Genomic DNA, 25055 nt, shown 5'->3' on the forward strand with positions numbered 1-25055 from the left:
TCACCATGACATCTTAGTGGACATTTGACTGGGCTCTGATAGATCCAGTATGGAGTCTCGATTTTTGACACTTCCCCAAAAAGTTAATTACCTAAAGCAGAAATGACAGCTGTGACATGTCTTAAAATTTAAGACAGACATCTTAACCTAGACAGAATCGAGGCCTGTAGGGGGAGCTCTCACGTCCTATGTCATCGTAAGGCCTACAGCAAGGACCCTCTAGTTACTACAGAGATGTATGGTTGTAATAGCTCCTCCCCTAAACTTCCTCTTCCCCTCTAACAACTACTTCCTCCACTTCTGCCACATGGCTGGCCAAGGCTTCATTCCTTTCTTTTTCGGGAATAAATCCTTTCTGGTGATGGAATACCTCCTTGGCTTTTGGTTCATGCTGACACCTCTACGGTCCGCACTCTGTCCTCCTTCACCTTCGGCTGATGTTAATCTGTCCATGTGTCCGTGCTTTCCCTTGGGCCCTACGGCCTCAGAATCTCTCAACACAATGCTCCAAGCTCCAAGCTGACCTGCCCAGCCTACAGCCTAAGTACAAACACTGCACTCTGCTCCGCGTCCTTGGAGCAGCAGCTTTAGTCTTTTGGAGTTGCAGGATCTTCCCATGGTTTAGGTGTGTTTTTTAAAGGAAATGAACAGACACTTCATCCAATAGTCAAGTTGTAATAATCAATAAATCAAACAGAAATAAACACCTGTGTGCTCATTTTGCCATCAATTGTCCATAAGAAAGCGGTGCTCCTAAAAGAATGTGTTAATAAGGGGAAATCACTGAGGTTACAGTGACACCCCCTTATCTGCGTAGGTTATTATCACATTTTCAACAAAAAGGGCAGGACTTAGTATCATGAGCTGGTTGTCTCTTAATAGTCCTAAGGAACAATCATGAGAGAGCTTTAGGGCAAAGACGAGTACGTTAAGTAGCAGCCAGAAAAGAAAACTCAGAGAAACTGAAGTTTGAAAACTGGAATTTCATGAAACTACCTAAAGTTCATTTTCAAAAATCCCCCATGACCACAGGAGGAAACCATGGAAACTGGGGTGTGTCTTCGCACAACCTCCCTCTAAAACGTGTGTAGGAGGAACGTGCACCTCCGAGAGCACCTCCCAGATGAGCACAGACCAACCCGTCTGTAAAGAAGACAAGCGTGTTCTGCTCACGTTGGTCCCTCTTGACACGGAAGAATCAGTTCAAAGTCCAGCATTTCTAATTCAGAAGAAAAAGAACAACTTTTTGATTAAAAGTTGGAAAACAGTACTTGGAGAGAAAACCACCTCAAACTAGCGGGCTCCCTCACTGGACAGTCCAGGACTGAACTGTCTACACAGAATGAAATGGTATCATCCAGACATTCCTCCCACACACCTCAATCTGCTGCACACGTGTCCCCTCCGTGCGGCGGCACACGCACGTGCACACTCAGTGTGTGTCAGAGTTGCTGCATGCAAAGGGCCACCGATTTAGATCTTCTCTTCCTAGTGAAGACTCACAAGCATCTTCGCTTAAATCACATGCCTGCCCCTTGCCCAATCACGTCTCCCAGGACCAGGAGACTAGGGCAAAGGTATTCCCCACAGTCAGGCGGTAGAGAAGAATGCTGTTAGCAAGGAAACGCTGGTGAAGAGACGAGTGTCGTCCTCGGAGCTCTACTCCATGTTTAACATGTGGTTTCTTATACTGGAAGGTCTGCATTGCATGTAGGTGTTACTCTCAATACCCGAAAACAACCTGATGATTTATGAGAAAAGCACAATAAAGATACCAGTAAGTGCTTTGTGGAAAGCGATGGGAAGGGGCTGGAGGAAAATAATGGAGGAAAGATGCTTGGCTATATTCTAAAAATGAAAATGGTTTCTAACAGTCAAACTTACTAATTTGATCATTGACGGTGTCTTGCCTTGGTCATTGCAATTCTCGGTTTCAGACATTCCTTCATTTATAGGCTTTCTGGCTGAAGGGGGCTGCTACCTCTTTCCAAAACAATGTTTTTTTCCTGAGTTTCAACTGAATCATCCCAAAGGTTAACCCAGGGAGCCCTTCTGCCCAGCCCTGCTCCCCTTCTGTTACTGAGACACTTTTATTAGATGTTATGTTCTACCTCCACCCATCAAGGTTGGCTTCTCCCTGGAGTCTGAAAGGGCTGGGGGAAAAAACACTTCTCTTAGAATCCTACGTGTGTCCAAGTCAGGCCTGAATTCAGGAGCAACAGAAAGGGGGAGAATCAGAGGTGGGGCCCCTGCACCTGAAGTGGTCTCTGGACGTCAGGACGGTCCAGCCCTCAGCCTTGCAGCATGGGCTTTCTTTCTTCGGCCTTTTTAAACACTTGCTTTTTAAACACCAGCACCTGAGCAACATAGACAGTGTACCAGTAAGAGAAACAGGCAGCTTGTGCCCTTGGAGCAGGAAGAACAAGAGGGCTTTGGTCCACTGCACTTGGACACATGGTAACCCCATCTCATTCAAGCCAATGAAACAGGCTGGGCGATGCACTTAATCACTGCCCGGATCTACCCGCTATGCAGGCTCTGGCTGGAAAACAGATTGCATCACACTGCTCAGAGTTCTTCACGAGCTTCTCATTGCAGACAAGCTATGGCTGGACACACCGCACGCTTTCAGGGAAGGGCAGGGCTCAGACTTGGTGCAGTCAGGAGGCATTGGGTCCCACTGGGGGTATAAGCAAGACACCTGCACATCCTGCTACACTGGCAAAGGGCTGGTGAGTGGGGCTCGCTCAGCCTACATGCTCTCCTGGATCCCACCTCCAGCCAACACACTGACCTTTATGCCCTCCATCCTGAGCCCTTGAGTCTCCAAGTCCCACCTTTCAATGTGGTGACAGGGCCAAGTGCTTTGGGTCCCTTTCAAAAGACAAAATCTATCCTGCAGAGTATCAGTAAAGGGATATGATAGGATCTAAGGATTTAAAAGGTCATCTCGGGAGTGGGAAAAAATTAAGGGACCAAAGATGGAAGATGGGAAGTTACAAGGGTGGGAGGTGGGGAGACCAGTGTAGACACTCCAGCAACACCCAAGTGAGAGATGACAGCAGACTGGACCCCAGAGGAAACAACGGCAATGGTGAAAAGGGGTCAGATTCCACAAACACTAGGAAGGCAGAGCTAACAGGATACGGGAATGATAGGCTGATGGATTGAATGTGGGCGGAGAGAGAAGAAGAGGATTCGAGGATGCAATGCTGGGGGCCCATGCCATTGGTGAATGTTGTTCATCTCTCCTGTCCGTTAAATCCTGGGAGCGCCGGGGATGGTGGTGGGAAAGGGTGGGAAATAAAGATTCTAAATCTGGACATGTTGTGCTAACCACTTCCCCCTTCTATTTAATATCCAAAAGAAAGCTGAATCTGGCACTCCGGGGAAAGCATGGGGCTGGAGGACTGACCCGAGTCACTGTCTGAATGCGGCATCCCTGCCCATGGAACCCTGCGCACCTCCGCGCACGTGCTGCGTGTTCGCATCCGTACAGGCAGCACGCATGTCCTAACCAGACACTCGGGCAGCCTCCCTCCCTCAATCCCAGCATGCTCCAAGGGACGCTCCTGAAACCTAGGTGTTCCCTCCACATTAATTTACTAAAAGGGCTGAAAAGCTGACCTGCGAGCCACGAACGAACCAACCACAGAAACACCTCCTGTGCCCTATGGCATCACTGCTGAAAGAGACCCGTTTCCCGTGATAACCAAGTGCTGACTTCCCAATGGCCACTCTCCTAAAAAGTCCAGTCACCCCGTCCCAGGATTCCCAGTTTAAACAAAGATGCAAAGCAGCAGACCCCCGACAAGCCTGACCTGGAGCGCTGGTGCTGACCACGTGCCACACAGACGCCACTGCGGCGACTCGCCCTGCTCCACTCCGGGCGGGTTATCAAGTCACGGGAAGACCTCGCACAAGGTCGTAATCCAAAATTATGTTTCTGCAAAGCATGCTACCACCTGTGCTCCCCGGGATGCTTCTGAACACTCCAAGGTAACGACGGAGCACATTCACTCCAGACTAAATCAGCGTCAGTCCCTCACCAGAGACTGGTTTTCTGCTTAATTAACAAAGCACCACAATAGGTGGGGAGAAAGCCGCAGGCAAAGAAATAAACCATGGGGCCTCTTGGCTTCCAGAAACGCAGTCTGGTGGGAGAGAGCCCCATCCACAGAGCCCATCAGAAGACAAGAAGCGACAGCCGGACAGGATGGGCGCCAAGCGAACACTTCTGTTTTATTTACTGGGAAAATAAACATAGGCAGAACCATGAGTTGAGCTCTGAGTCGATCCATGTTAATTTAAAACAGGCTCCCACGCTTGTTAAACAGAGCAGGTGCTGAAACTAAAACAATTTTCCAAAGTATGTTCCAACCTTGCCCCCGATGGCGCTGGAGAAGAGGTCGCAGACGGCCGCTCTGGGCCTCCTCCTCACAAAGCTTCCGGTGCCCGGAGGAATCCAGGTCCTGCCCCTAAAGAAAGGACTGACCGCGTGACCCAGTGCTTCCCTAACCCTACTTTAGGAGGGACCCGTTTTTCCAGTAACCCACTGACACCCGGTGAAACAAACGTCAGGAAATGTTGGCCCAGAGCTGCTCAAGACTTTCTCCCAAGCACAGGACACAGGACCGAGAAACACCCAGGACTGACCGGAGGCTGCCCGCCTTCCCACACTTCTGTGGGCTGATCCTAAACACAGTGATGGGCATCTTTGAAAAATACCTATGTTTTCCCAAAAACCATCGTCCAGAGTCATATCCCAAACAAGGTCACATGCAGCATGAAAAAAATACATGCCATTAAGAAAAGTGATACTAAAACTAAAAAAACTCTACAATGATGTGAAGTTATAAAAATGTACTCCAAAAAAAAAGGTGTACTCCAAGCCCTGGCCGGTTTGGCTCAGCAGTTAGAGCGCCGGCCCGCAGACCAAAAAGGTTCAGGTTCAATTCCGGTCAAGGGCACGTACCTTGGTTCCGGTTTATCCCCAGCTCTGGTTGGGGTTGTGGGGGAGGCAGCCAGTCAATGTGTCTCTCTCACATCAATGTTTCTCCTCCTCCCTCTCCCCCCCCCCCCGACAATAAACGGAAAAATATCCTCAGCTGAGGATTTGAAAAAAAATTATACTCCAAGACTTCTATAATCTCCCTAATGTGTGCTGCATAGAGAAGGAGACTGTTGAGGTGCTTCCAAAGAGTTATGCTGTGAGGTATCTAAAAAGAGTAAGCGTAGTTCTGAAAAGTCACAGCAACATCAGCTGACTTTAAACCTACTGACACTCATTTCGCAGCTGCCCTGGTTCAAAGGTGAAGGCCTGGAGACACGGCTTGGAGGTGGGGTGCCCGGGCCTCCTCTGGAGCGAGGTGCAAACCCCCCAGATACATTGAAAGCATTCCCATCACAGCAAGTCTAACTCGCACACACTCCTTACAGTCGTAAAAATGGAGACCTTTCAGGAAGACACCTGTAGCTGTGTATCAGGGAATTTGTATACATCTTGTCCTGTCCGCCTGCCTTTCTTCCTAGGAACCCGTCCTAAGAAAATCACGAACGAGAGAGGGCTCAAAGATGCCCATCACAGGGTTCGTTAGACTGGCAGAAGCAGAAGGAGGTGCTCTGAAGGCCCGACAACAGGGCACTAATTAAGCAAATCAGGGTATAATGTTAGGGGCTGTTATGTGGTCAAAAATCCTCAAGAATTTTTTAATGACGTGGAAGAAGCACGTAGTCACTGCATCAATTATCATTTTAAACAAATGCAGGGCTGCAACCACGGAGCACTACGATGAGCTCACAGATGCTAAAAACCAGTGTAAATATTAATACACTGGAGGGAAAAGTCTAGAAGGAAACACGCCCAGTACACCAAGTTATTCATAACCTAAGTTTTGAATGGCGAAATTATGGGCGAGCTTCCAAGCTGCTTACAATGAACACAGACTTTACAGGCTACATTTAAACATGGATTTCACTGACTTTAGAGGTAGGTTTTCAACAGAAAAGCAGCAGTTCGCACCCCTCCCCGTCCCGGTCAGTCACCGCGGACGGGCCGCAGCGGGGATAACTGAGAAGGCCCGCAACGGGGTCGATCGGCCTGCAGGCCTCAAGGTGGGTACAGGAGAGGCCTCGCAGAGCAGGACAGCGAAACACGGTCACGGGGGAGTGTTTCGAGAGGGATCTCGTCGCCCCAGAAAGGCGGGACTTCCTCAAGAGCCCGTATTATACCCAAAGGAAACGAAAAATATGAACTAAGTACCCATCTCTCTAGTCAAGAACAGTAGGGACCACAGGAGACTTCGGAACAGTGGCTTAAACAGCAGACGGGACAGCTGTGGGTGTGTGACATGTGACCTCACGGTTGGGAAACTTCTTGTGATTCTAACTGAAGGGGACAGAACCGAATTTACACAATCCTTCCCGGGAGAACACTTGCCGTCACTGTGGGGGCCAGAGGCCACGCCGTCACCCCGGACCTCAGGAACTTCGGGGCTCCTCACCACGGCGTCTTTTCTGGACTTTCAGCCACAGCCTAGTACATCTTGGGTTTCCTCCACTCTCCCCTTCGATTCAAAGCGCTCCTCATCCTGGCCATACTTGCCCGAAAAAAGGACAACCTGCTTGCCTGCTTCTCAGTACTAGACACTCTTAAGTCTCCTTATAATCATTTCACTGTGCTCACCGGCTTGCTTTATGTTCTTAGACCAAATACACACCCTCACCATGGTTCTGTCTGCGAAATGGGAAAGTTCTGACTCAGTCGCTACTAGGAAACACATGCCAAGTATTCTAGAAAGTCTGGTTGAGTCATAGCTAAGTGGAAAAAAACGAAAAACAAGGAGAAAGTGTGCATGTAGAGGAGAGAGTGAAGACAGTGCCCGGGGACAAGCTGCTGGGAGATCAGCTCAGGTTCCCACGTCTCATCCCCCAAGCCCACCTGCCCCCTTAGAGATCGCACCCCCAAGCCCACTGCCCCCTTAGAGATCACATCCCCCAAGCCCACCTGCCCCCTTAGAGATCGCACCCCCAAGCCCACCTGTCCCCTTAGAGATCGCATCCCCCAAGCTCACTGTCCCCTTAGAGATCACATCCCCCAAGCCCACCTGTCCCCTTAGAGATCGCATCCCCCAAGCCCACCTGCCCCCTTAGAGATCGCATCCCCCAAGCCCACCTGCCCCCTTAGAGATCGCATCCCCCAAGCCCACCTGCCCCCTTAGAGATCGCATCCCCCAAGCCCACCTGCCCCCTTAGAGATCGCATCCCCCAAGCTCACTGTCCCCTTAGAGATCGCATCCCCCAAGCCCACCTGTCCCCTTACAGATCGCATCCCCCAAGCTCACTGTCCCCTTAGAGATCACATCCCCCAAGCCCACCTGTCCCCTTAGAGATCGCATCCCCCAAGCCCACCTGCCCCCTTAGAGATCGCATCCCCCAAGCCCACCTGCCCCCTTAGAGATCGCATCCCCCAAGCCCACCTGCCCCCTTAGAGATCGCATCCCCCAAGCCCACCTGCCCCCTTAGAGATCGCATCCCCCAAGCCCACCTGCCCCCTTAGAGATCGCATCCCCCAAGCCCACCTGCCCCCTTAGAGATCGCATCCCCCAAGCTCACTGGCCCCTTAGAGATCGCATCCCCCAAGCTCACTGGCCCCTTAGAGATCGCATCCCCCAAGCTCACTGGCCCCTTAGAGATCGCATCCCCCAAGCCCCTCCCCGTTCCCAACATATCCTGAGTCCTCTGAGGTCGCCACACCCAGAAAGCAAGTCCCTGACCAACCTGGTGCCTCACTGGCAGGTCTCTGCAGCCCTGCACCCAGTACAGCTGGGGCGGGGGTGCCCCAGAGCCCTCAGCATACCATACTGTGCCCATTTACTCATGTCTTGGGGGCCAGTGGGGTCACGAGCCAGCATGCTCTAGGGCCAGGCTGCCTTCAGTCACGTCCTGACTCCCACAATTGGACAAATGCTTACCCTCCGGGGCGGAGTCCCCCACTGTAAAGAAGGGGTAACAAGGCATCGGTAAAGCACCGAGAACATGCCTGGCACACAGGAAGGCCACAGGCAGATCTGCTCTCGTGGCTATTATCATTCACCACTGGCTCCACTTTCTCACGACATCTAGAATACTTTTCCCCCTGTGGTAAAGAGTCACTAAATGTTTGTGATCACAGATCAATACATGTGAATCAATGACTGAATCAACAGTGAGCATAAGACCAAGAGAAAGCCAATTAAAACTACTTATCTAAAGGAAAGAAAGCGTCCTCTACCCTTCCCCAAGTACATTCTGAATAAATGGATGGATGGATAGATAATTGACATTACTCTTAAGGAGCCAATTCAAAGTTTGGTTTGTTCCCATTTCTTCCTGCCATGTTGCTTTGGGGGTTCGTGAAACCTAGTCTCTCTAAAATGATAGCTCTTAAACTGAATAGACATTGTTCCAAAAACAGGTACATGAACTGTACCAACAGATACATGGAAAGAAGCTCAGTATCACTAATCATCAGGGAAATGCTAATCAAAACCGCAATAATTTCTAGTTATCATCAAAAGATAAGAGATAATGTGTTAATGTAAACTAGTACAGCCACTATGGACAACAGCATAGCGGCTCTTCAAAAAATTAAAAATAGAACTACCACATGATCCAGCAAACCCACGTCCAGGTATATCCAGAGGAAATGAAAACAGGATCTTGAAGAGATAGCTGTACTGCCAAAAAAAATATTTTAATCCTCACCTGAGGATATTTTCCCATTGATTTTCAGATAGAGTGGGAGGGAGGGAGGGAGAGGGAAAGAGAGAAACATCGATGTGAGAGAGACACATCGACTGGTTGCCTCCCACATGACCCCAACCAGGGCCGGGGACTGAACTGCAACCAACGCACATGCCCATGACTGGAATTGAACCCGCGACTCTTTGGTCCGCAGGCCAATGCTCTAACTGCTCAGCCAAACTGGCCAGGGCTGTGCTGCCAAATTTACTGCAGCATTATTCACAATAGCCAAGATACAGAAACAATATACCTCTTCATCAACAGATAAACAGATGAAGAAAGTGTGTGTGTGTGTCTGTGTGTGAGCACACACAACGGACTATTATTCAGCCATGAGAAAGCAAGAAACCCTGCCGTATGCAACATGGATGGGTCTCAAAGGCATTATGTAAACTAGGAGAGAGACCGACAGTGACATTACTTATATGTGGAATCACAAGGGCCGAACTCACAGAAATGGGGAGTAGAGTGCCCGTTACCAGGGGCTGAGAGTCGGGGAAATGGGGAGATGTTGGTTAAAGGGTACAAACTCCCAGTTAAAAAATGTATAAGTTCTGGAAATCTAATGTACAGCATGGTAATTATAATTAACAGTACTCTATTATACACTTGAAAGTTGCAAAGACAGTTATTTAAATATGGTTTTTATTGACTTTTAAGAGAGAGAAGGAAGGGAGGGAGAGAGAGAAATATTGATGTGAAAGAGAAACATCGATGGGCTGCCTCCTGCATGCCCCCCACTGGGGATGGAGCCCAAAACCCAGGCCTGTGCCCTGACCCAGAATCAAACCGGGACCTCTCAGTCGATGCTCAATCCACTGAGCCATACCGGCCAGGTGAAGAAAGCAGATCTTAAATGTTCTCACCACCCAAGAAAATGAAAACTATGTATCCTGATGGGGGCCGTTAACTAAGACTATGGCAGTGATCATTTTACAATATACGTGTATCAAATCAACACACTGTATACCTTAGACATGCACAATATTACGAAGGAATTATATATCAATAAGGCTGGAATGGATAAAAACTTAAAACCACAAGTCTTCCACCCCAGACTGCTCCCCTCCAATATCCCCCACTCAGTGGATGGCCTTCTCCAGCCACGAACCTCAGACTCCCCCTTTCTCCTTCAGTGCCAACATCTAACCCATCAGCAAGCTGTGTGCTGTCCCCTGCACGTCCGTCTGCTTCACCATCCCTGCAGCCATTGGGTCAACACAAGCCAAACCCCTCAACGATTTCCCACACGGTTAGGATTAAACACCAAGCCCACCACACCCTATCCCCCCCCCCCCCCCCCCCGGCCACTCTCCTTGTTCCCTCAAGATCTGCTGGAATGTTCTGCTACTTTTCATCCCTTCTCTCATACCTTCACCTGGCTAACTCCAGTGAAGCCATCAGATGTCATTTTAAATGCCATTTCCCAAGGGGCTGTCCGGGCCTATGACCCTCACCAATTTCTCAGTCAGAATCCCATCTCCCTGGCCGTACCCGCTCGCACCCGGTACACTGCATGGCACCTGGAACAACGGCTCCCACGCAGGTAGGGGGTGCAGAGGTGGTGCTGGGCCTCAGCCAGCAACAGGGCGTCCTAGCACACACCACTGCCAAGCAGCAGGGGCAGAGACAGCATGCAACGCAAGTCAAGTAACCGATCAAAACATCCGCATGCACTTACTCACCGAGGGGATGCTCTCAAAGTAGTTTTTTGTTATTAACTATGAGTAGACCCCCCCCCCCCCCCGAACTCTTCAGACACAAAAGCAAAAGGTCCGCCATGCCCTCTGAGTTTACTTGAAAATGCTCGCCGCAGACAGCAGAGGATCATCTGAAGTTCTAACCATCACACGCTGGATTTCTTAAGTTTTCCGCTCGCTTTCACGTTTAAGCAATAACAACAGCAACAAAAAGTGCAACACAGTCTGGAGGGCTTTGCTCCTCGGGATGCGGGCGGCTTCTCATCCCCCCTCGGCGCTCATTACACAGCAAGCACACGAGACCAAGAACCACTTGGAAACGTACCCCAAGGTGGAATTCCACATCCACTTCAAAAGGAAACCCCCAAGATAAAATGGTAGGAACTTTTGAAGCCTTTTGCCGTTTTGTAAGATACATACTGTACCAAAATACCACCATTTCTGGTACAGAAGCTTTGTTTGCTGGGTACAAAGGAAGTTAAATGAAAGTCTTTGTAGAGTAAGGACGCTGGGGGCGGCGTCCAGGGAGCAGCTCAGAGCCCCACCGCGCACCGGCGCTGGAGGCGCCCGGCCAGGACTCAGGCACCACCACTCACCCGGCCAACTGCCTGGCACTCATTTTGGAGGCAGAGAGAGACAAAAAATTAAAAATATAAATGGAGAACCACCACAGAGAAAGAAATATGAGCTACTTAAGTGAATTTGAAAATGGGACTGGGGAGATTGGGGAGGGGAGGAAGAATCTGGACCTTCTTTGAGACTTTTAGGAAGTAGATGAATTTCAGGGGTGGGGTATTGAAAGGGACAGAGAAGAGGGAGAGAGAGATGGATGTGTTGTGTAAATTCCTATTCTTCCCGCCGCCCCCTGCCAATCAAGACATCATCCTTGAGGGATAAATTCCTCTTTCTTTAAATCACAGATCAGGAGTCACTGGGATACAATAAACAAGATGCTGTATCCATTACAGGAACTAAGTTTGTGGGGCTTGCTTCTCAATTTAAATACTATTTGATCAATTGAACTCCACTTATTAAGAACATTTATTCTACACATCCATTTTTTATAATGTGGTAACCCACAGACCACATGAAAAAAAATTCAAACTGAAATATTCAGACAAAATGCTTTTAATTCCCATGTGAAAATTCAGCCCTATATATGGACCGGGGAAAAGTTATTTCCTTAACAGACTGTGATAGTTATAGCCTCCAGTGATTACTAACAAACACCGAACACTTCTCTATTTTCAAAAGAAATCATTAGAGATCATTATGAAACAGCTTGGCCCAGAAATCACAATAAATCCAAATTTCGCAGAAATTAGGAAGCAATCCTTAGACAATTATTTTGAAACATTTCTGATGAAACACTGTGATGTGACAATGTTTTACTTAAAAGAATGAAACATAAAATGTAAGGAAGAGTCCAGGGTCTGGAGAAAAGTCAGCCATTCATCAGTGAATCTGAACATGAACTGCATACATTCTTCTGGTCAATGCTGAGCCTAATGGCACATCAACCATGATGCAGAATGCCCCCTTTACCCATACTCTACCTGCCAAGCCCGCTTTGGTGGGCACAAGCACTCTATGGCCAATGAAAATGCAATCGTAAATGTAGCCCCCCAAGGTATATGACTCCTCAATCCCCCAAACTGTATGTGGTCAGCAATCTCCAGCCTTTTCCACCCTACTTTCCCATCTCCCCCTACTAATACCCCCACCCCGCCCCCAGCACCCAACAACCCCCTCCAAAACCTTAGTGTCAGGTGAAGATTGCAGAAATGCACAGTTCTAGGGCTGACTCATATAACCAAAGACACCAGTCAGCTGCCACAGGCATTAAGTATTTCACAAATTTGGTTTCCTTTTGTCCAAGATCTGGCTCTCCTCTTCTCTCCAGTCCCCAGAGCCTGTCCCTCCACCAACCCATAATCTCTATGCAATGGCCCTTCCCCCCATAATCTCTATGCAATGGCCCTTCCCCAGGTCTCCAGGAACAGAGCAGAAAACACAACCGTTGCTAGCTGTGGCTCCTTTGGACAAGGGTCTCCATCTTAAGGGTGGTGCTCTCCAAAGTGGTTGCTATGGTAAATATGCCTTCAGTAAACAGCAGAGGGGAAAAACCTAGGTCCCCTCGCTGCATTCCTCGCCAGAACCCACACTGCTCTGAAGAAAACTGGTTTAACAACTGCTCAGATGGCTAATTTTGCAAATGAAAATAAGATGCTTAAAACCTAAATTGGGGCATTTGTTCTTATGGAATTTGGGGGTAGGGGCTAGAGAGAAGGGGGGCCATCATCTACCTCTTTCCCACTCTTGCTCCTGAGTATGGCCACGGACACCCCCGCCACACCTAGGACTGCTGTGTGCACTCCGAGCCACTTCTAGGAATCGCATCTTCTCTCCACATTCAGAGAGAGAAGAGCCTCCAAGAGAGTTTCAAGATAAATCTTTTCTCCGTACATTAAAAAAAAAAAAATGTAGACATGTCCTGCCAAGCATTTCCAAAAAGCAGAGAAATAAATGTCCGAGCCCAGACCCACACCGGGAAACCCGGGGAGGCAGGAGACGTGCCGTGACCGGCTTCCTCACCCTACCCTGAGGACTCCAACAATCACACTCCTTAGAGACCCTGGGGCGCTGGTAACACCGTCTGACACGCATTCCCTTTCCCAGGAGGTGCGTCAGAACCGAGCCAGCAGCGTCTTTACAGCCCCCACGCTGTCCCTGAGGAAGACCTGGTTTACAGTAAGCAAAACACCCGCCATGGAAAGTCACTTTCTCTCCCTAAGGAGAAAACATCCCACAGGCCCCGGGAAGGGAGCAGAGAGCTGGGTCCGGTCCTCGCTCTGGCCACCAACACAGCGTGTGACATTGGGCAATTCAGTTAAGGCATCTCTGGGCCTGTTTCCTTTTCTGAGGGCAGGTTGGGCCTAACTGATCTAAGGTCACTTCCAGTCCTGAGATCCTGGCATTGTACGAGCGTGTGTAATCATAAGCATCCTTTTTATTGTGGAGTTAGAGGAAGGAGGAAGTTTCTGGAGAATGAGCCTTCTTTCTATGTGCCTTATTTACAACAAAAATTGGTAAGACATTTTCACAAGCAATGACCCAAGATGTGGCTTTACAGAAATAAATTATTTTGTGATATATATACACACATACACATAGATATTCAAAATTCCTATAACAGAGGCATAATTCATTAAATAATATATTCTCAATGATAGCAAGCTACACAATAAGGAGGCCGTTAGCCTGAATGTTCACACAATGCGTCCTGAGATTTTTCTACTTAATTATTTTGCCATTTTTAGAAATTACAAGTAACACAGAGGCAAAATATATTAATGGATAACATTCTGTAATACTTAAATAAAAAATACATGAATTGTTTTGTGCTTTGCATAATTCTACCTGTCATCAATTTATTATAAAGATGTCTCCCATTCATTGTTTCAAAAGTATCAAGTCCAGCTCATGGTATAAATATATAGAAGAGAATATTCTAATGAGGCTAAGCTATCTTCTCAAGAGGTTAATTTATAAATTCCACTTTCAGAGTCTACAAAAGTGCATTAAAAATATATGTAGACATGATATATAGTCATCTCTTAGTACTATAAACAAATGGCTCCTATATTAGACCCCCATGCTTTCAAAGTCATGGATGTACAAATTAAATTTAATTTAATTTAAGCCTTTCTACGTTCAGTTCTTGGGTCAATCAATCAGCCCAGAAGATACTTTTCTGACGTTCGTGTAAAACAGTCCTTTCCAACAATTAAGGTAAATTGCGAGGGATACTGGGAAAAGTCTCCAATCCAGGGCTTCCTTAGAGTTTTCGAATTCCCTCCTCTGCCACTACCTCCCTCAATGACCTTTTTCAGGAAAGATCTGGGGTATTGTAGTGTTTAAAATTGCTACCATTTCCAGTCTGCCCACACCATGGTGACTGTGCCTATTACCTGGAGCCAAGGTAGCTCAGCTCTAACCCAATACTAGGAGAAAGGACAGATGGGAAATGTTCTGGGTAGGCAGTAATCTCCAGTGTCCAATAGAAGAAAACAATCACCTTCTAGATATAAACCATATCCAAGAACATGCCAAACAAAATATTTTTAAAGAAAGAGAGACTGATAAACAAGGCCTGTTATCAACCAAAGAGCGTTTTCTTCATCTCCCCCCACCCCAATAAAGGAAGCGATTGTCTTTGTAAGGTCACTTACAACAATGTGTGCCGGCGACGGAGAGCGGGCATCCTTGAGGGCTTGTCTGCTCTGCAGCGTCCCCGCCTGGACATCGAGCAGCGGCCATTTCATCTGCAGATACTGGAGAGCAAACAAAACGAACATGGAAAATGAATTTAGAAAAGAAATGCAAAACAGCTACCCCGAGAGATGACTCTTAGGGTCCGTGATACATGGATCAGACACTGAAAAAGGGAAAAGCATGCAATTAACATCAACAACAGAAAAACCATGCAACACCGACAGGTGCTTCCTTAGAGTTCACGTCCGGTAGGTACGTGTATACATCAATATCATTAGCATTCAAGCGACAGGTGGCTTCAGATAAAATGAACTCGTCAGTACTACCTCATTTAGAAGGAGCAGTGGGGAAGGAGAGATGGAAGAAGGGAAGAAACACAGAGATCTTCCAGAAGAAAAAAGCAAACGGAGTCTCAAGCCAGTGTCGTAGGAGGCCATCAAGTTTGAATGTGCTCTTTCAGGAACCTTCATTTCTAAAATGCCATCATCCTTCACTCGCAAGAAAGCAGAGCATCTGTGTGCAACTGTCCTCTACTGGAAGCTACCTGCGTAAGGTGAGGATGGGACTCCTCATCCAAACCGAGAGCTTACAGAACAAAAATATGTTAGGTAAAGGATGCACAAACAGGGCACAATGCAATTTATACCCTCATCTCAAAAGGCTGGAGAAATTCTTCAATACATACAGGTTTACCACAGAGAGAGAAATAAAAATATAAGCTAATTGTGTTTATCTCTGCCCTTCTCTAGGGTAGAAAAGAAATACATGGCATGAGGGAAGGGAGCTACTTCTGTCCAAAGTGCAGCTTTCGGAGGGACTTAATCAACTGATCCAACTCCCCACGGTGCAGATAAGAGACGCTGAGGTAAGGTGGCCTGTCTGGTCACCGAGACTTTCAGCACATGTAGCAGCAAGTCCCGGGCCCCTGACTTTGTTGGTGACATTACAACAGTTTCCAAACAGAACTCAGACCCTGCTGAGGTTTGCATGCGGACATCGATACCGGCCTTTGTGCTTCCAAGGCCAGTTGATGGAGGCGTGTGTTAATGCTTGGAGGGTACACGAGGGGCCATTTTGATGGTTCAGAAACCCACAGCAAAAGGGGGTGGTGGTGAGAAAGAGGCTAGTTTTAATATTAATCCCTCAGAAAATCTTACTCGGGGAACACCGACTGGAGCTGGCTTCGTGCGTCATGGAGACAAAACTGTGTGCCCGCAGGGGGCTTACGCACGCAGGAGGCGGCCAGCCCCACGCAGGTCAAGGAGCCGGCGAGGCTGCGGCCCAGACGCGGGCAATCGTGCCCAGGGGATGCCAACAAGAAGGAGGCACTTCTGAGAAAGAGACTGGGGAAGGCCACACAGAAAAGATTGCAACAGAAAGGACAGCAAAGGGCAGTCCGGAAGGAAGGAAGGGTTTGCTCAAATCCCATGTGACAGAAAAGGGCCGAAGCCACCCACAAGCCTTTCCGTGGGTTCCTCAACGACACAACCGTCTGGCGAATTCAAGCCCGACTCAGTTCCACCTAGAGGAGGAACACCCCAACCCATGGTTACCTGCCAAACCCAAGGCACCGTCCCAACCTGGAGCTGTACCAGACTGCGGGGACCTCCTCGGCGCTTTACCGAGAAGCACCCTGTGCCGGGGAACCCGGCTGCTAGTTCTGGTAATTTGCCACAAGACCTTACATCAAATACCATGGCTTCCACGGATGCCTGGCGTGTATCTCTAGGCTGAAGGAGTGTCCCACCCTCCAGACAGGACATACCAGCAGGCACCCCCACCCCCCCGTCGCCCTCAATCAAACCATTTCCACTACCTCCTTCGGGAGCAGTACCGCCCCTGAAGTAAATGACCTCTCTCAGCCCTATACCCCAAGCTAGGGGGCCCTGGGCATCTCTGCTTCCCTGTCTCATCCTGACTTCGGCCCATTCTCACTTGCCACATAAATATACGGGCCTCATCGGTCAAAACCACTCAACAGAGTCATTTCCTTGAGGCCAACCAAAATGGACACCTGCCAACACTCACCCCTCCATCTCATAAAAACCTGTGAAGAAAAATGCCAAGCAGAATCTACCGCACGCCTACGCCTCATGCGGCCCTCCGTGGGGAAGGGCAGGGTAATGGACTTCGTCTTTGGCCATCTACAACGCTGACTTGTCTGCATCCAAGTACCAGCTCCATAGGATTAGGAAATTTCGGTTTTATTTAACATGACAGACCTGCCCTGAGGACCCCACCCTAGAATTATCATACCCATAATACAGTATTAATACGGAGACTTATAATTCTTACTTTACATAAAAGCTTCATTGTGTGCCATTTCCAATCTCCGCGGGCTACCTGCACCACATATTTTTATGAGCCTACATTTCAGCGCTCCGAGCCTACAATACACATAATTTTCAATTATGTTAGGGCAGCCCAGGATCACTGCCTATATAACATTACTGGTTGGAGGAAATGAGACTCGGCCCTGCTGCCCAGAGAGAGCTAACCAAATCCAGATGGCAGAGGAAGACAACAGCCCCAGTCCCAACGACTCACAGGGACTCGACAGTGACAGCCCCAACCTCTGGGTCCCAATGCAACTTGATCCCACAGAAGGGCTGGGTCCCCGCAAACCCATGCCTGTCCCTCGGATCTTAACCAGCATTCAGGCCGACGAGGTTCCTTTTGGGGAAGTAAGTACTATGTCAGGATTTTTTAAAGGAAGTTATTAACCTCCTCCAAAAGTGATGGATTTCCCAGGTCTCTTCATCTTCTACAGTCGGTCCTTATTAATAGAGAAAATAAATAAATAAAGGGAAGAAAAAGGAAATTGGGTACTATTAGAGCCTAGAGGAAAATCTTTTCCTTCCTGGAGACATTAAGCAGCAGGAAATTCTATTTATTCTGCTGGGTCCTAAAGGAAGACCTGGAGAAAGCAGCATCTCGAGCTTGCGAACCGCCTGCAGAGCCACGTTTCCCAACAGTTCCACTTCGGTTTTATGTCCTTTTTGGGGAAGAGGAAAAAAGTTCCCACCATCCCACTATAAAAACAACATGGGCTCCAGCTCTCTTCCTTTTAGGCTGTTCAACATGGAAATTATGAATTGCCTACAAAAACATTAAACTTTTCAACAAACTGCAATCAAATGGGGCTGTGGGAATTCCTGCATTAAAAACTGTTGAAATGGAGTCTGCTTGACTTTCATTTTTAAAAAAAAAAAAAAAAAAAAATCCATCTCGGCTTAAGCATTTCATCCTTTGTTTAATAATGTTCTGCTCATGGCCCATTAGGGTTTTTCCCAAAATCATATTTTATGATATGTCTCAGTGAGCTTAAGTTAAGCTTTTGGACCTGTGGACAAAGTCTCGAAACATATACAATACCATGGGCCGGAAAGGAATCAAGGCTATTTAAAAGCCTGTTAAATTGTCAGCAAAAAAGAGAAAGGTACACATCTCGAATTTCTCCTCCTCCAACTCCAATAAAAATAAAAAGGAATAGGAAAGGCAAATGGGGGTGGGTCTCCCAAATCCAAAGGCCCCTCCGGGATCAGGTTCCAGTGGACCTGATAGACCCTGCTCCCATGAAGACACCCCCGGACTGGGCGGCGAGGACAGCACGGAGGGGCTGATCATAGAACCTGCCACCGGAGAGCCGCTAAGGCCTCGGTACAAACTTATTTTTCAAACAAACAGGACAATTCAAAGGACAATGATGATGATGATAAAGACTGCCGGGAACCCCACATCCTTGATAAAACTCCAAAGCGGCTTCCCGCCACTCCCTCTCATTCACTCCGGTCCACAGATGGACGGGCAAGTGGAGTCTGCCCCTTTATTTGTTCAGGGCAGGGTTGGCAAACTCTTCCTGTAAAGGGCCACACAGCAAATAGCTCAGGCTTTGCGACCATACCACCTCTCTGCTAACTACTCAACTCAGCCGTAGGCAGTACATGTATTATGTCGTGGCTGTGTTCTAATAAAACTTTATTTATGGACATTGAAATCTGGATTTTCTTGTGTTGGGAAATATTATTCTTCTGTTCCTTTTCCCAACCATTTAAAAATAATAGAAAATAATAAAAATGGTTTGCATCCCTGAAGACCATGTCAGACAGGCTACATACCTTCACTGGGCCTTACATCCAGTCGGCCAAACACAGTCACGCAGGATTCCAGGGTCAGTGGCCCAAAAGCAACACTTTGGATTGAATCATCACTGGCAGACTCGGGAAAGTGTGGAAAAGATTCTGCTCTCTGGCCATGACTCCCAGTCACAGGCTCTAGCCACTAGACCACAGTCTCAGTGAACTAAGTATCCCTTCCTTTCTAAAATGGAAGTTTGAAAACCCCTTAGCAATCCTGACTGGAAAAGGTCCATGTGCTTAACCCTTCTCGCCCACTTCCCAGGAGACGCGGCAACGTGCCCCGTGCATCAGAGCACCACAGGCACGCCAGGCAGAAGTCGCTCAGCCGCGCGGCCCGGCCTCATATCCGTCGGGATCGACTTTCCAGGCTGAGACGCTGCTCTCGCAAGAGCTTTCCAACGTGTGCCCCTCCCCGCATCCCGAAGCTGGGACGCAGACCAGGCGGCCGGCTCTGTCCACCACCAACAGGTAGCATTAGCTGCCGGCTCAGGCAGAGTGCAGGGTTCAGGGGGCAGAGGGACACAGCAGGGCCTGAACAGACTGCTCAGTGGAGATGAGACCGATGTCTTCTGGAAAACTAGGTCCTGTGGAAAACCTATCACCCAGAAAAGGACTGATTTTATCATCTTTAAAGGTTTTGCTCCCCTCCCCAGCTTGGCAGATCGGCAATCCTTTACCAAAGGACAAAATCCAAGCTCTTTCTCAATAGGGGTGCTTTTTCCTAGAAAAGCTTACAAGAATTCAAATGAGTTGGAAACCATCCTCATGATAGACTGGCAGCTAAGACTTCCTCACTCACCAGTGCTAAAAAGTTGTACATGTGTTTCTTATAAGATGGAAAACACCCCAAACTGAGTGTACCGCCAGCCGTGGCCCATCACGTCCAAAGTGATGAATCCTTCCTCCCCTGCAAGGTGACTTGCCCCCACCCTCCCGTGCAGCCTCAGTGAGGCCCACGCCAACTCTACTGGAAATGCGCACCATGATTATGAGGTTCACATCGCTGAATTTCACAAACGAAAAGGCCACCAGAAGCCGCTCATCCTAAGAGCAAAGTAGATCAACTTAAGGAGACAATAGGAGGCACAACTAGCAATGCCAAGAGCACAGACACATGTCTGCAGGAGCTCAGACTGTGCGGAGCATCCACACACACAGGACTGGTCGTCTCCTTCGGAACCTACTTCATTTCTCAGAAATGGAAGGATGGAAAATTCAGCTCATCTTCTACAAGTAGGCAACTTTGCCCTGGGGTGTCAGGGAATACCAATTCATCCCAATGGTTAAAACAGAAGAAGCGGTGATTAATTTACTGTTCTGTCCTACCCTCTGAAACATACACATACCAACAGGTTCCAAAAGTTAGCACTGATCACATATACCTAACAGTAACACTATGTGAAACTATTTCAGAAGTTTTCAGAATTCTGCAGGATCCTTGGGGCCTCCACTACAAAATGTTTGACCAATTTCCCAAAGATGCAGAAGGTATAGGAGATTAGGCTGCTTTGTCCTAGGTTAAAACATACTATCAGAATTTCTTCTTTCAAAAAGTCCACAGAGAGCCTATGAGAGAGGCTCTATTTAAAGAAGCTTTATATACCTATAAAGCATGACTCCATAGAGAAAGAAAATTCAGAAATGGATGGTTTCTGCTGGTTGGGAGTATTTACTATGGTTACCAAGGAAAAGAAAAATAAGATCTCAGAAGGCTGGGTACACTCTGAACTTGGAGAAGGAAGAAAGCCACAGAAAAAACTCAGTAAGATGTTAGGATTGACTTTTTCTTTTTTTTTTAATAAAACCAAATACAGTACGGACTTGGAAATGTTTCCCTTTGAATCACTATCCCACTTTTCATCATAAAAGAAATGAGGGAGGGAGATATCAAGGCACCTGTGCAAATCAATTTTTAATGAGATTTATTCTCTTAAATATTTTTTTCTTTATTGATTTTAGAGAGAAAGGAAGAGAGAGGTAAAGAGACAGAAACACCGATGAGAGAGAACATCGATTGGCTGCCTCCTACATGCCCCTCACTGAGGATTGGGCCCACAACCTGGGCTTGTGCCCTGACTGGGAATCGAACTGGTGATGTCTTGGTGCATGGATAAACGCTCAACCACTGAGCCACACCGGCTGCTGTAAAATTTAATAATTTCTTCCTATCTCTATGGGTTGGTCATTATACAATTTTTAAATAACAATTAACCTTTTCTTCCTAATCATAATGATCTAAAGGGTCCTAATAGTACCACTTCACATATACAGACTATTGTTAGAGTTCATAACCACATGCACAATAACCCTATGAACAGGAAGTTACAACTCACATTTACCAAGGAGGAAACTAAAGCCAACAGAGCAAGACCCGGCCTGCCTGGGGTCACTGAGGCGGCTGGCGGTGGAGCGCACAGAACTGCAGGCCACCGGGCATTTTCCGCTTCGCCCAGCTTACCTTAGAGCTTCCTCTGCTTGCCCTGGTTTTCGTACCAACTGCTGGGCATCCTCGCCTGAACCCAAGCCAGGGGTCAGGGTCTCAAAGGGCCTGGCTAAGGGAACATCTCAGTGTCCCCAAAGGAATAAATAACCCTTCTCCAGCATCTAGCATCTCTCTTTTCCCCCCGGAACCTGGGTAAACTATTAAATTATCTTCCTCCAAAGCTACTAGAAAAATTCTTTCTACCAGAGCTATAAAGCAAAACAAGCAAATAAACAAACAAAAATTCAATAACCACCAGGTTCACCATTTTCTTTTCCTGGCCAATTATTCAATACCCCAGCACCCAAGGTATTTTTGCATTTGCCAGGTGGGTGGTTTGCGAGAGGTGGTGGCAGAGCTGCTTGTGGGAGCAGAGACTCAAGAGAATCTCACCAGGCCCGTCCTCGCATCCCAGATGAGCCTAGGCCGGGGCCCAGGCCTCCTCCCACCCTCCCCAGTGTCACTTAAAGTTATGACTGTGCTTCTGGGAGCAGCAAAGGGGAGGACAGTCGGAAATCTACTCTCCAGGCCCTGATCTGCCACTACCTGGGCAACTGCTTCACGTCTTCCCTGGGCAACCCGTTCTCCACGCTGGGCCTCTGCCTGGAGTAGGAAATTGGGGAATATGATCTCAGAAACCCCCCTCAACTCCAATACGTGAGTTCCTGCAGCATTTACAAGCATGCGCTCTGTGTCCAGTGTAGACTGAATGTTGAGGCTTAGGAAAGTCCTCTGAGACCCAGTCAATGGAACGATAAGCTAATGAATGGCATAGGGACTAATACAAGTTAGATTTAACTCATGAAGGTGACATGGTCCCAAAGGTCCCAAACTTCACTGGTTTGTCTAGAGACTTTTCTCCTGATCCATTCGGACTTGCTAAATCAAACTGCCTGGGAGTAGGTAGGGGTCTGTGTTTGTTTCCTAACCTGCCAGGCGACTCAGATGACCGGTCATTAGCATACACTATCAGTGCTGGGCCAGTGCCAGTGCTAAGCATGTAGTACATCTGCAGATCCCATATGACCTTCTAAATTGATTGCCGGTACATTCTTCTTAGGTAGTCAAAGCAGACAATCTCCAAACACATTATGGAAGAGAAGAAAGTAGGCAGAGAGAAATGAAGGGACTTAGCCATGCATTCCTAGGGATTCTGAACCAGAGTGCAGACCTTTGCTATTTTCAAGCCAGAGCTCTTCAAGACACCCCCCCCCCAAGACTGAGATGAATGGGTAATGGGTGCCCTTAAAGGTAATGGTGCTGTCCCACCCTACAACGGGGGCCAGCCGGAAGTCAGCCTCCGAGACCAAGCACACTGGCGTAACCAAAAGCAGCCCAGCACCCGCCACTTTCACATCTTATAGCAGCCTCAAGACTGAGTTCGCCACCAAAGGCTATGTACTCCAACCGAGTATCAGCCCTCCCATAAGCACCCACGTCCCTGAGCCTCGGGCAGAAGACAGGAAGCCACAGGAAGAACTGGGAGGAGGAGCCCTGGCCCTCCGGTCTGGCGCGCCCCATCTTCAGCCTCCAGACAAGGCAGTGCAAGTGGTTCCCCATGGCCCCCAGACGGCGTCTAACCGATGATGAGATCGAGCACGCTGCTGTGGGAAACTCACGGGAGAGACAGACCAGAGACAACTACCTGTGGTCGCCACATTTTTTTATTACTGCTTCTTATGAAAAGGCCAAGTTAGTCCAGTTAACTGGGATGCTTCTCTACCCGCATGCTGAGATGGATGCAGGCAGGCACCTAAGGCCAGCCAAATAAGCTGGGCGACGTGGAGCAGCTCGGGGACCAGAGGTGGACGCTCCCGGGGGCTCAGTGCACGTGCAGTGTATTAGGATGAGAGTGTCCCATGCCTCAGCGGATGAAAGGGTAAGGGAAATGGGCCATATCCACACAACGGGCTATGATGTGGCCCTTGCAATCATCATGTTAACTTAGAGAGAAGGCAGACAAAAATGGCTACACGCTGTGTGATTCCTTCCACATAAAATATGCAGAATAGGTAAATCATAGAGACAGAGAGTAAATTAGTGACTGTCAGGCACTGGGGGGCGAGGGAGTGTGGAGTGGCTGCTAGTGGGCACAGAGTTTCTTGGGGGATGATGAAATGTTCTGGAAATAGTGTGATGTTTACACAACTTTGTAAATATACTAAAACCCAATGAATTGTACTTTAAATGGGTGAGAGAAACACAGTCACGGGTACAGACTCCACCCAGAATGCCATAATGTGTCCAGAATGAACTAAAAAACAAGTGAACCTAAAAAAAAACAAAAAACAAAAAGGAAAAATCCATGCCCTCCAAAGCTTTTTGGGAAACAAGAAATTTCCCAATGCGATGCTGCTGGGTTGGGTCTTGAGGGGGGATGGCATCTGGGGCAGAGGAACAGGCCTGCTTCCTGGAGGACAGGGGAGCACGGTACCCCTGGGCTGGAAGTGTGGGTGAGGAGACACGGCAGGGGGACAGAGTGTGTGGCAGCTGTTTCAAGGCACATGGCTAAGAACAAACAGTGTGGAGCTGCAAGTCAACAGAAGAGCGGACAGCTCAGAAGCCTGAATCCTAGAGTCCACTCTCTACTGTCCTGTGGCCGCGGGCAGGTCACTGTGTCGTGTCTCTGCACCTCAAATTCTCTGTCTAAAACATGGGCATGGAAGGACAGGGGGACAACCTAAGTGGCCCTCGACGGGTGACTGGGAAGAGGATGTGGTCCACACAGTGGAAGACCACTCCGCCAGAGGAAGAGACGACTTGCTGCCATTGAGACAATCGTGTTAAGTCAAGTCAGACAGAAAAGGACAAGAACCATGTGACTTCACTTCCATGTGGGATATAAAACAGAAAGAAAGAAACAAAAACAAAACCCCATAGACACAGACAACAGACAGATGGTTACCAGAGGGAAAGGGGGCCAGGGAGGATGAAGAGGGTGCAGGGGGTCAAATACATGGTAACGGAAGGAGACCAGACTCTGGGTGGTGAACCCACAATGCAACATATAGAGAATGTTACAGAATTGCACACTTGAAACATAAAGTTATTAACCAATGTCACCCCAAGAAATTTAATAAGTTTTAAAAAGTACATACGTTCCTGTATTTTTTTAAATGGGCTTGGAATCGCTTGTTGCCTAAAGCCTCCCATCTGACTTCCTCATCCTTTTTCAACCTCAGAGGAGAAACTGTGTAAATGAAGTCAAGGAAAAGAGTTCTATGAGGTCCAAGATGGTTAAAATGTGCTATTTCTTCCTCCAACTGCACAGGGATTTACAAGCCAGAAGCTACACAGGTCTACCGTGTAAATTGTTAGACGTGCGGCCATCAGATGACCTTTGAGAGGTACAAAGCCGGGGAGCAGCAGGGTCCCAGTGACCTGGCAGGGTTATTTTAAATGTACAATTCATCCCATGGCAGCAGACATTAAAATCAAAAACTTCTAAAAATGCCTTCCTTTCCCACAGCCATGAGCCCTAGAGAACTGAGTTTTTCTCATCAGGCCCCCTTTCCTATTCTGTAGTCCCCCCCCCCCCCATCCACAGCAAAAAACTGCAAAAGCCTTGGCAGCCAGCGAGCACGCAATCGACACGTTACAGTTGGTGGACGCAGGAACCAAATGCAACCCAGACCTGGCTCGTGTCCTGAAACTCCAACTGAAACCATGAACCAC

General features: G+C 48.1%; 1 protein-coding gene across 10 annotated transcripts in view; it reads right to left on the reverse strand.

The window, feature by feature from the left end:
* The window catches only part of TCF7L2 (transcription factor 7 like 2), a 189661-nt gene that overhangs the window by 103753 nt on the left and 60853 nt on the right, over window positions 1-25055 (reverse strand). For all 10 annotated transcript variants that reach the window (XM_036264605.1, XM_036264603.1, XM_036264598.1 and 7 more), the window contains exon 4: window positions 14717-14818. In XM_036264605.1, the coding sequence (XP_036120498.1) occupies window positions 14717-14818 (102 nt within the window). The remainder of the gene's footprint in view (window positions 1-14716; window positions 14819-25055) is intronic.

Source organism: Molossus molossus, unplaced genomic scaffold (assembly GCF_014108415.1).
Source record: "Molossus molossus isolate mMolMol1 unplaced genomic scaffold, mMolMol1.p scaffold_m16_p_17, whole genome shotgun sequence".
Classification (NCBI taxonomy): Eukaryota; Metazoa; Chordata; class Mammalia; order Chiroptera; family Molossidae; genus Molossus; species Molossus molossus.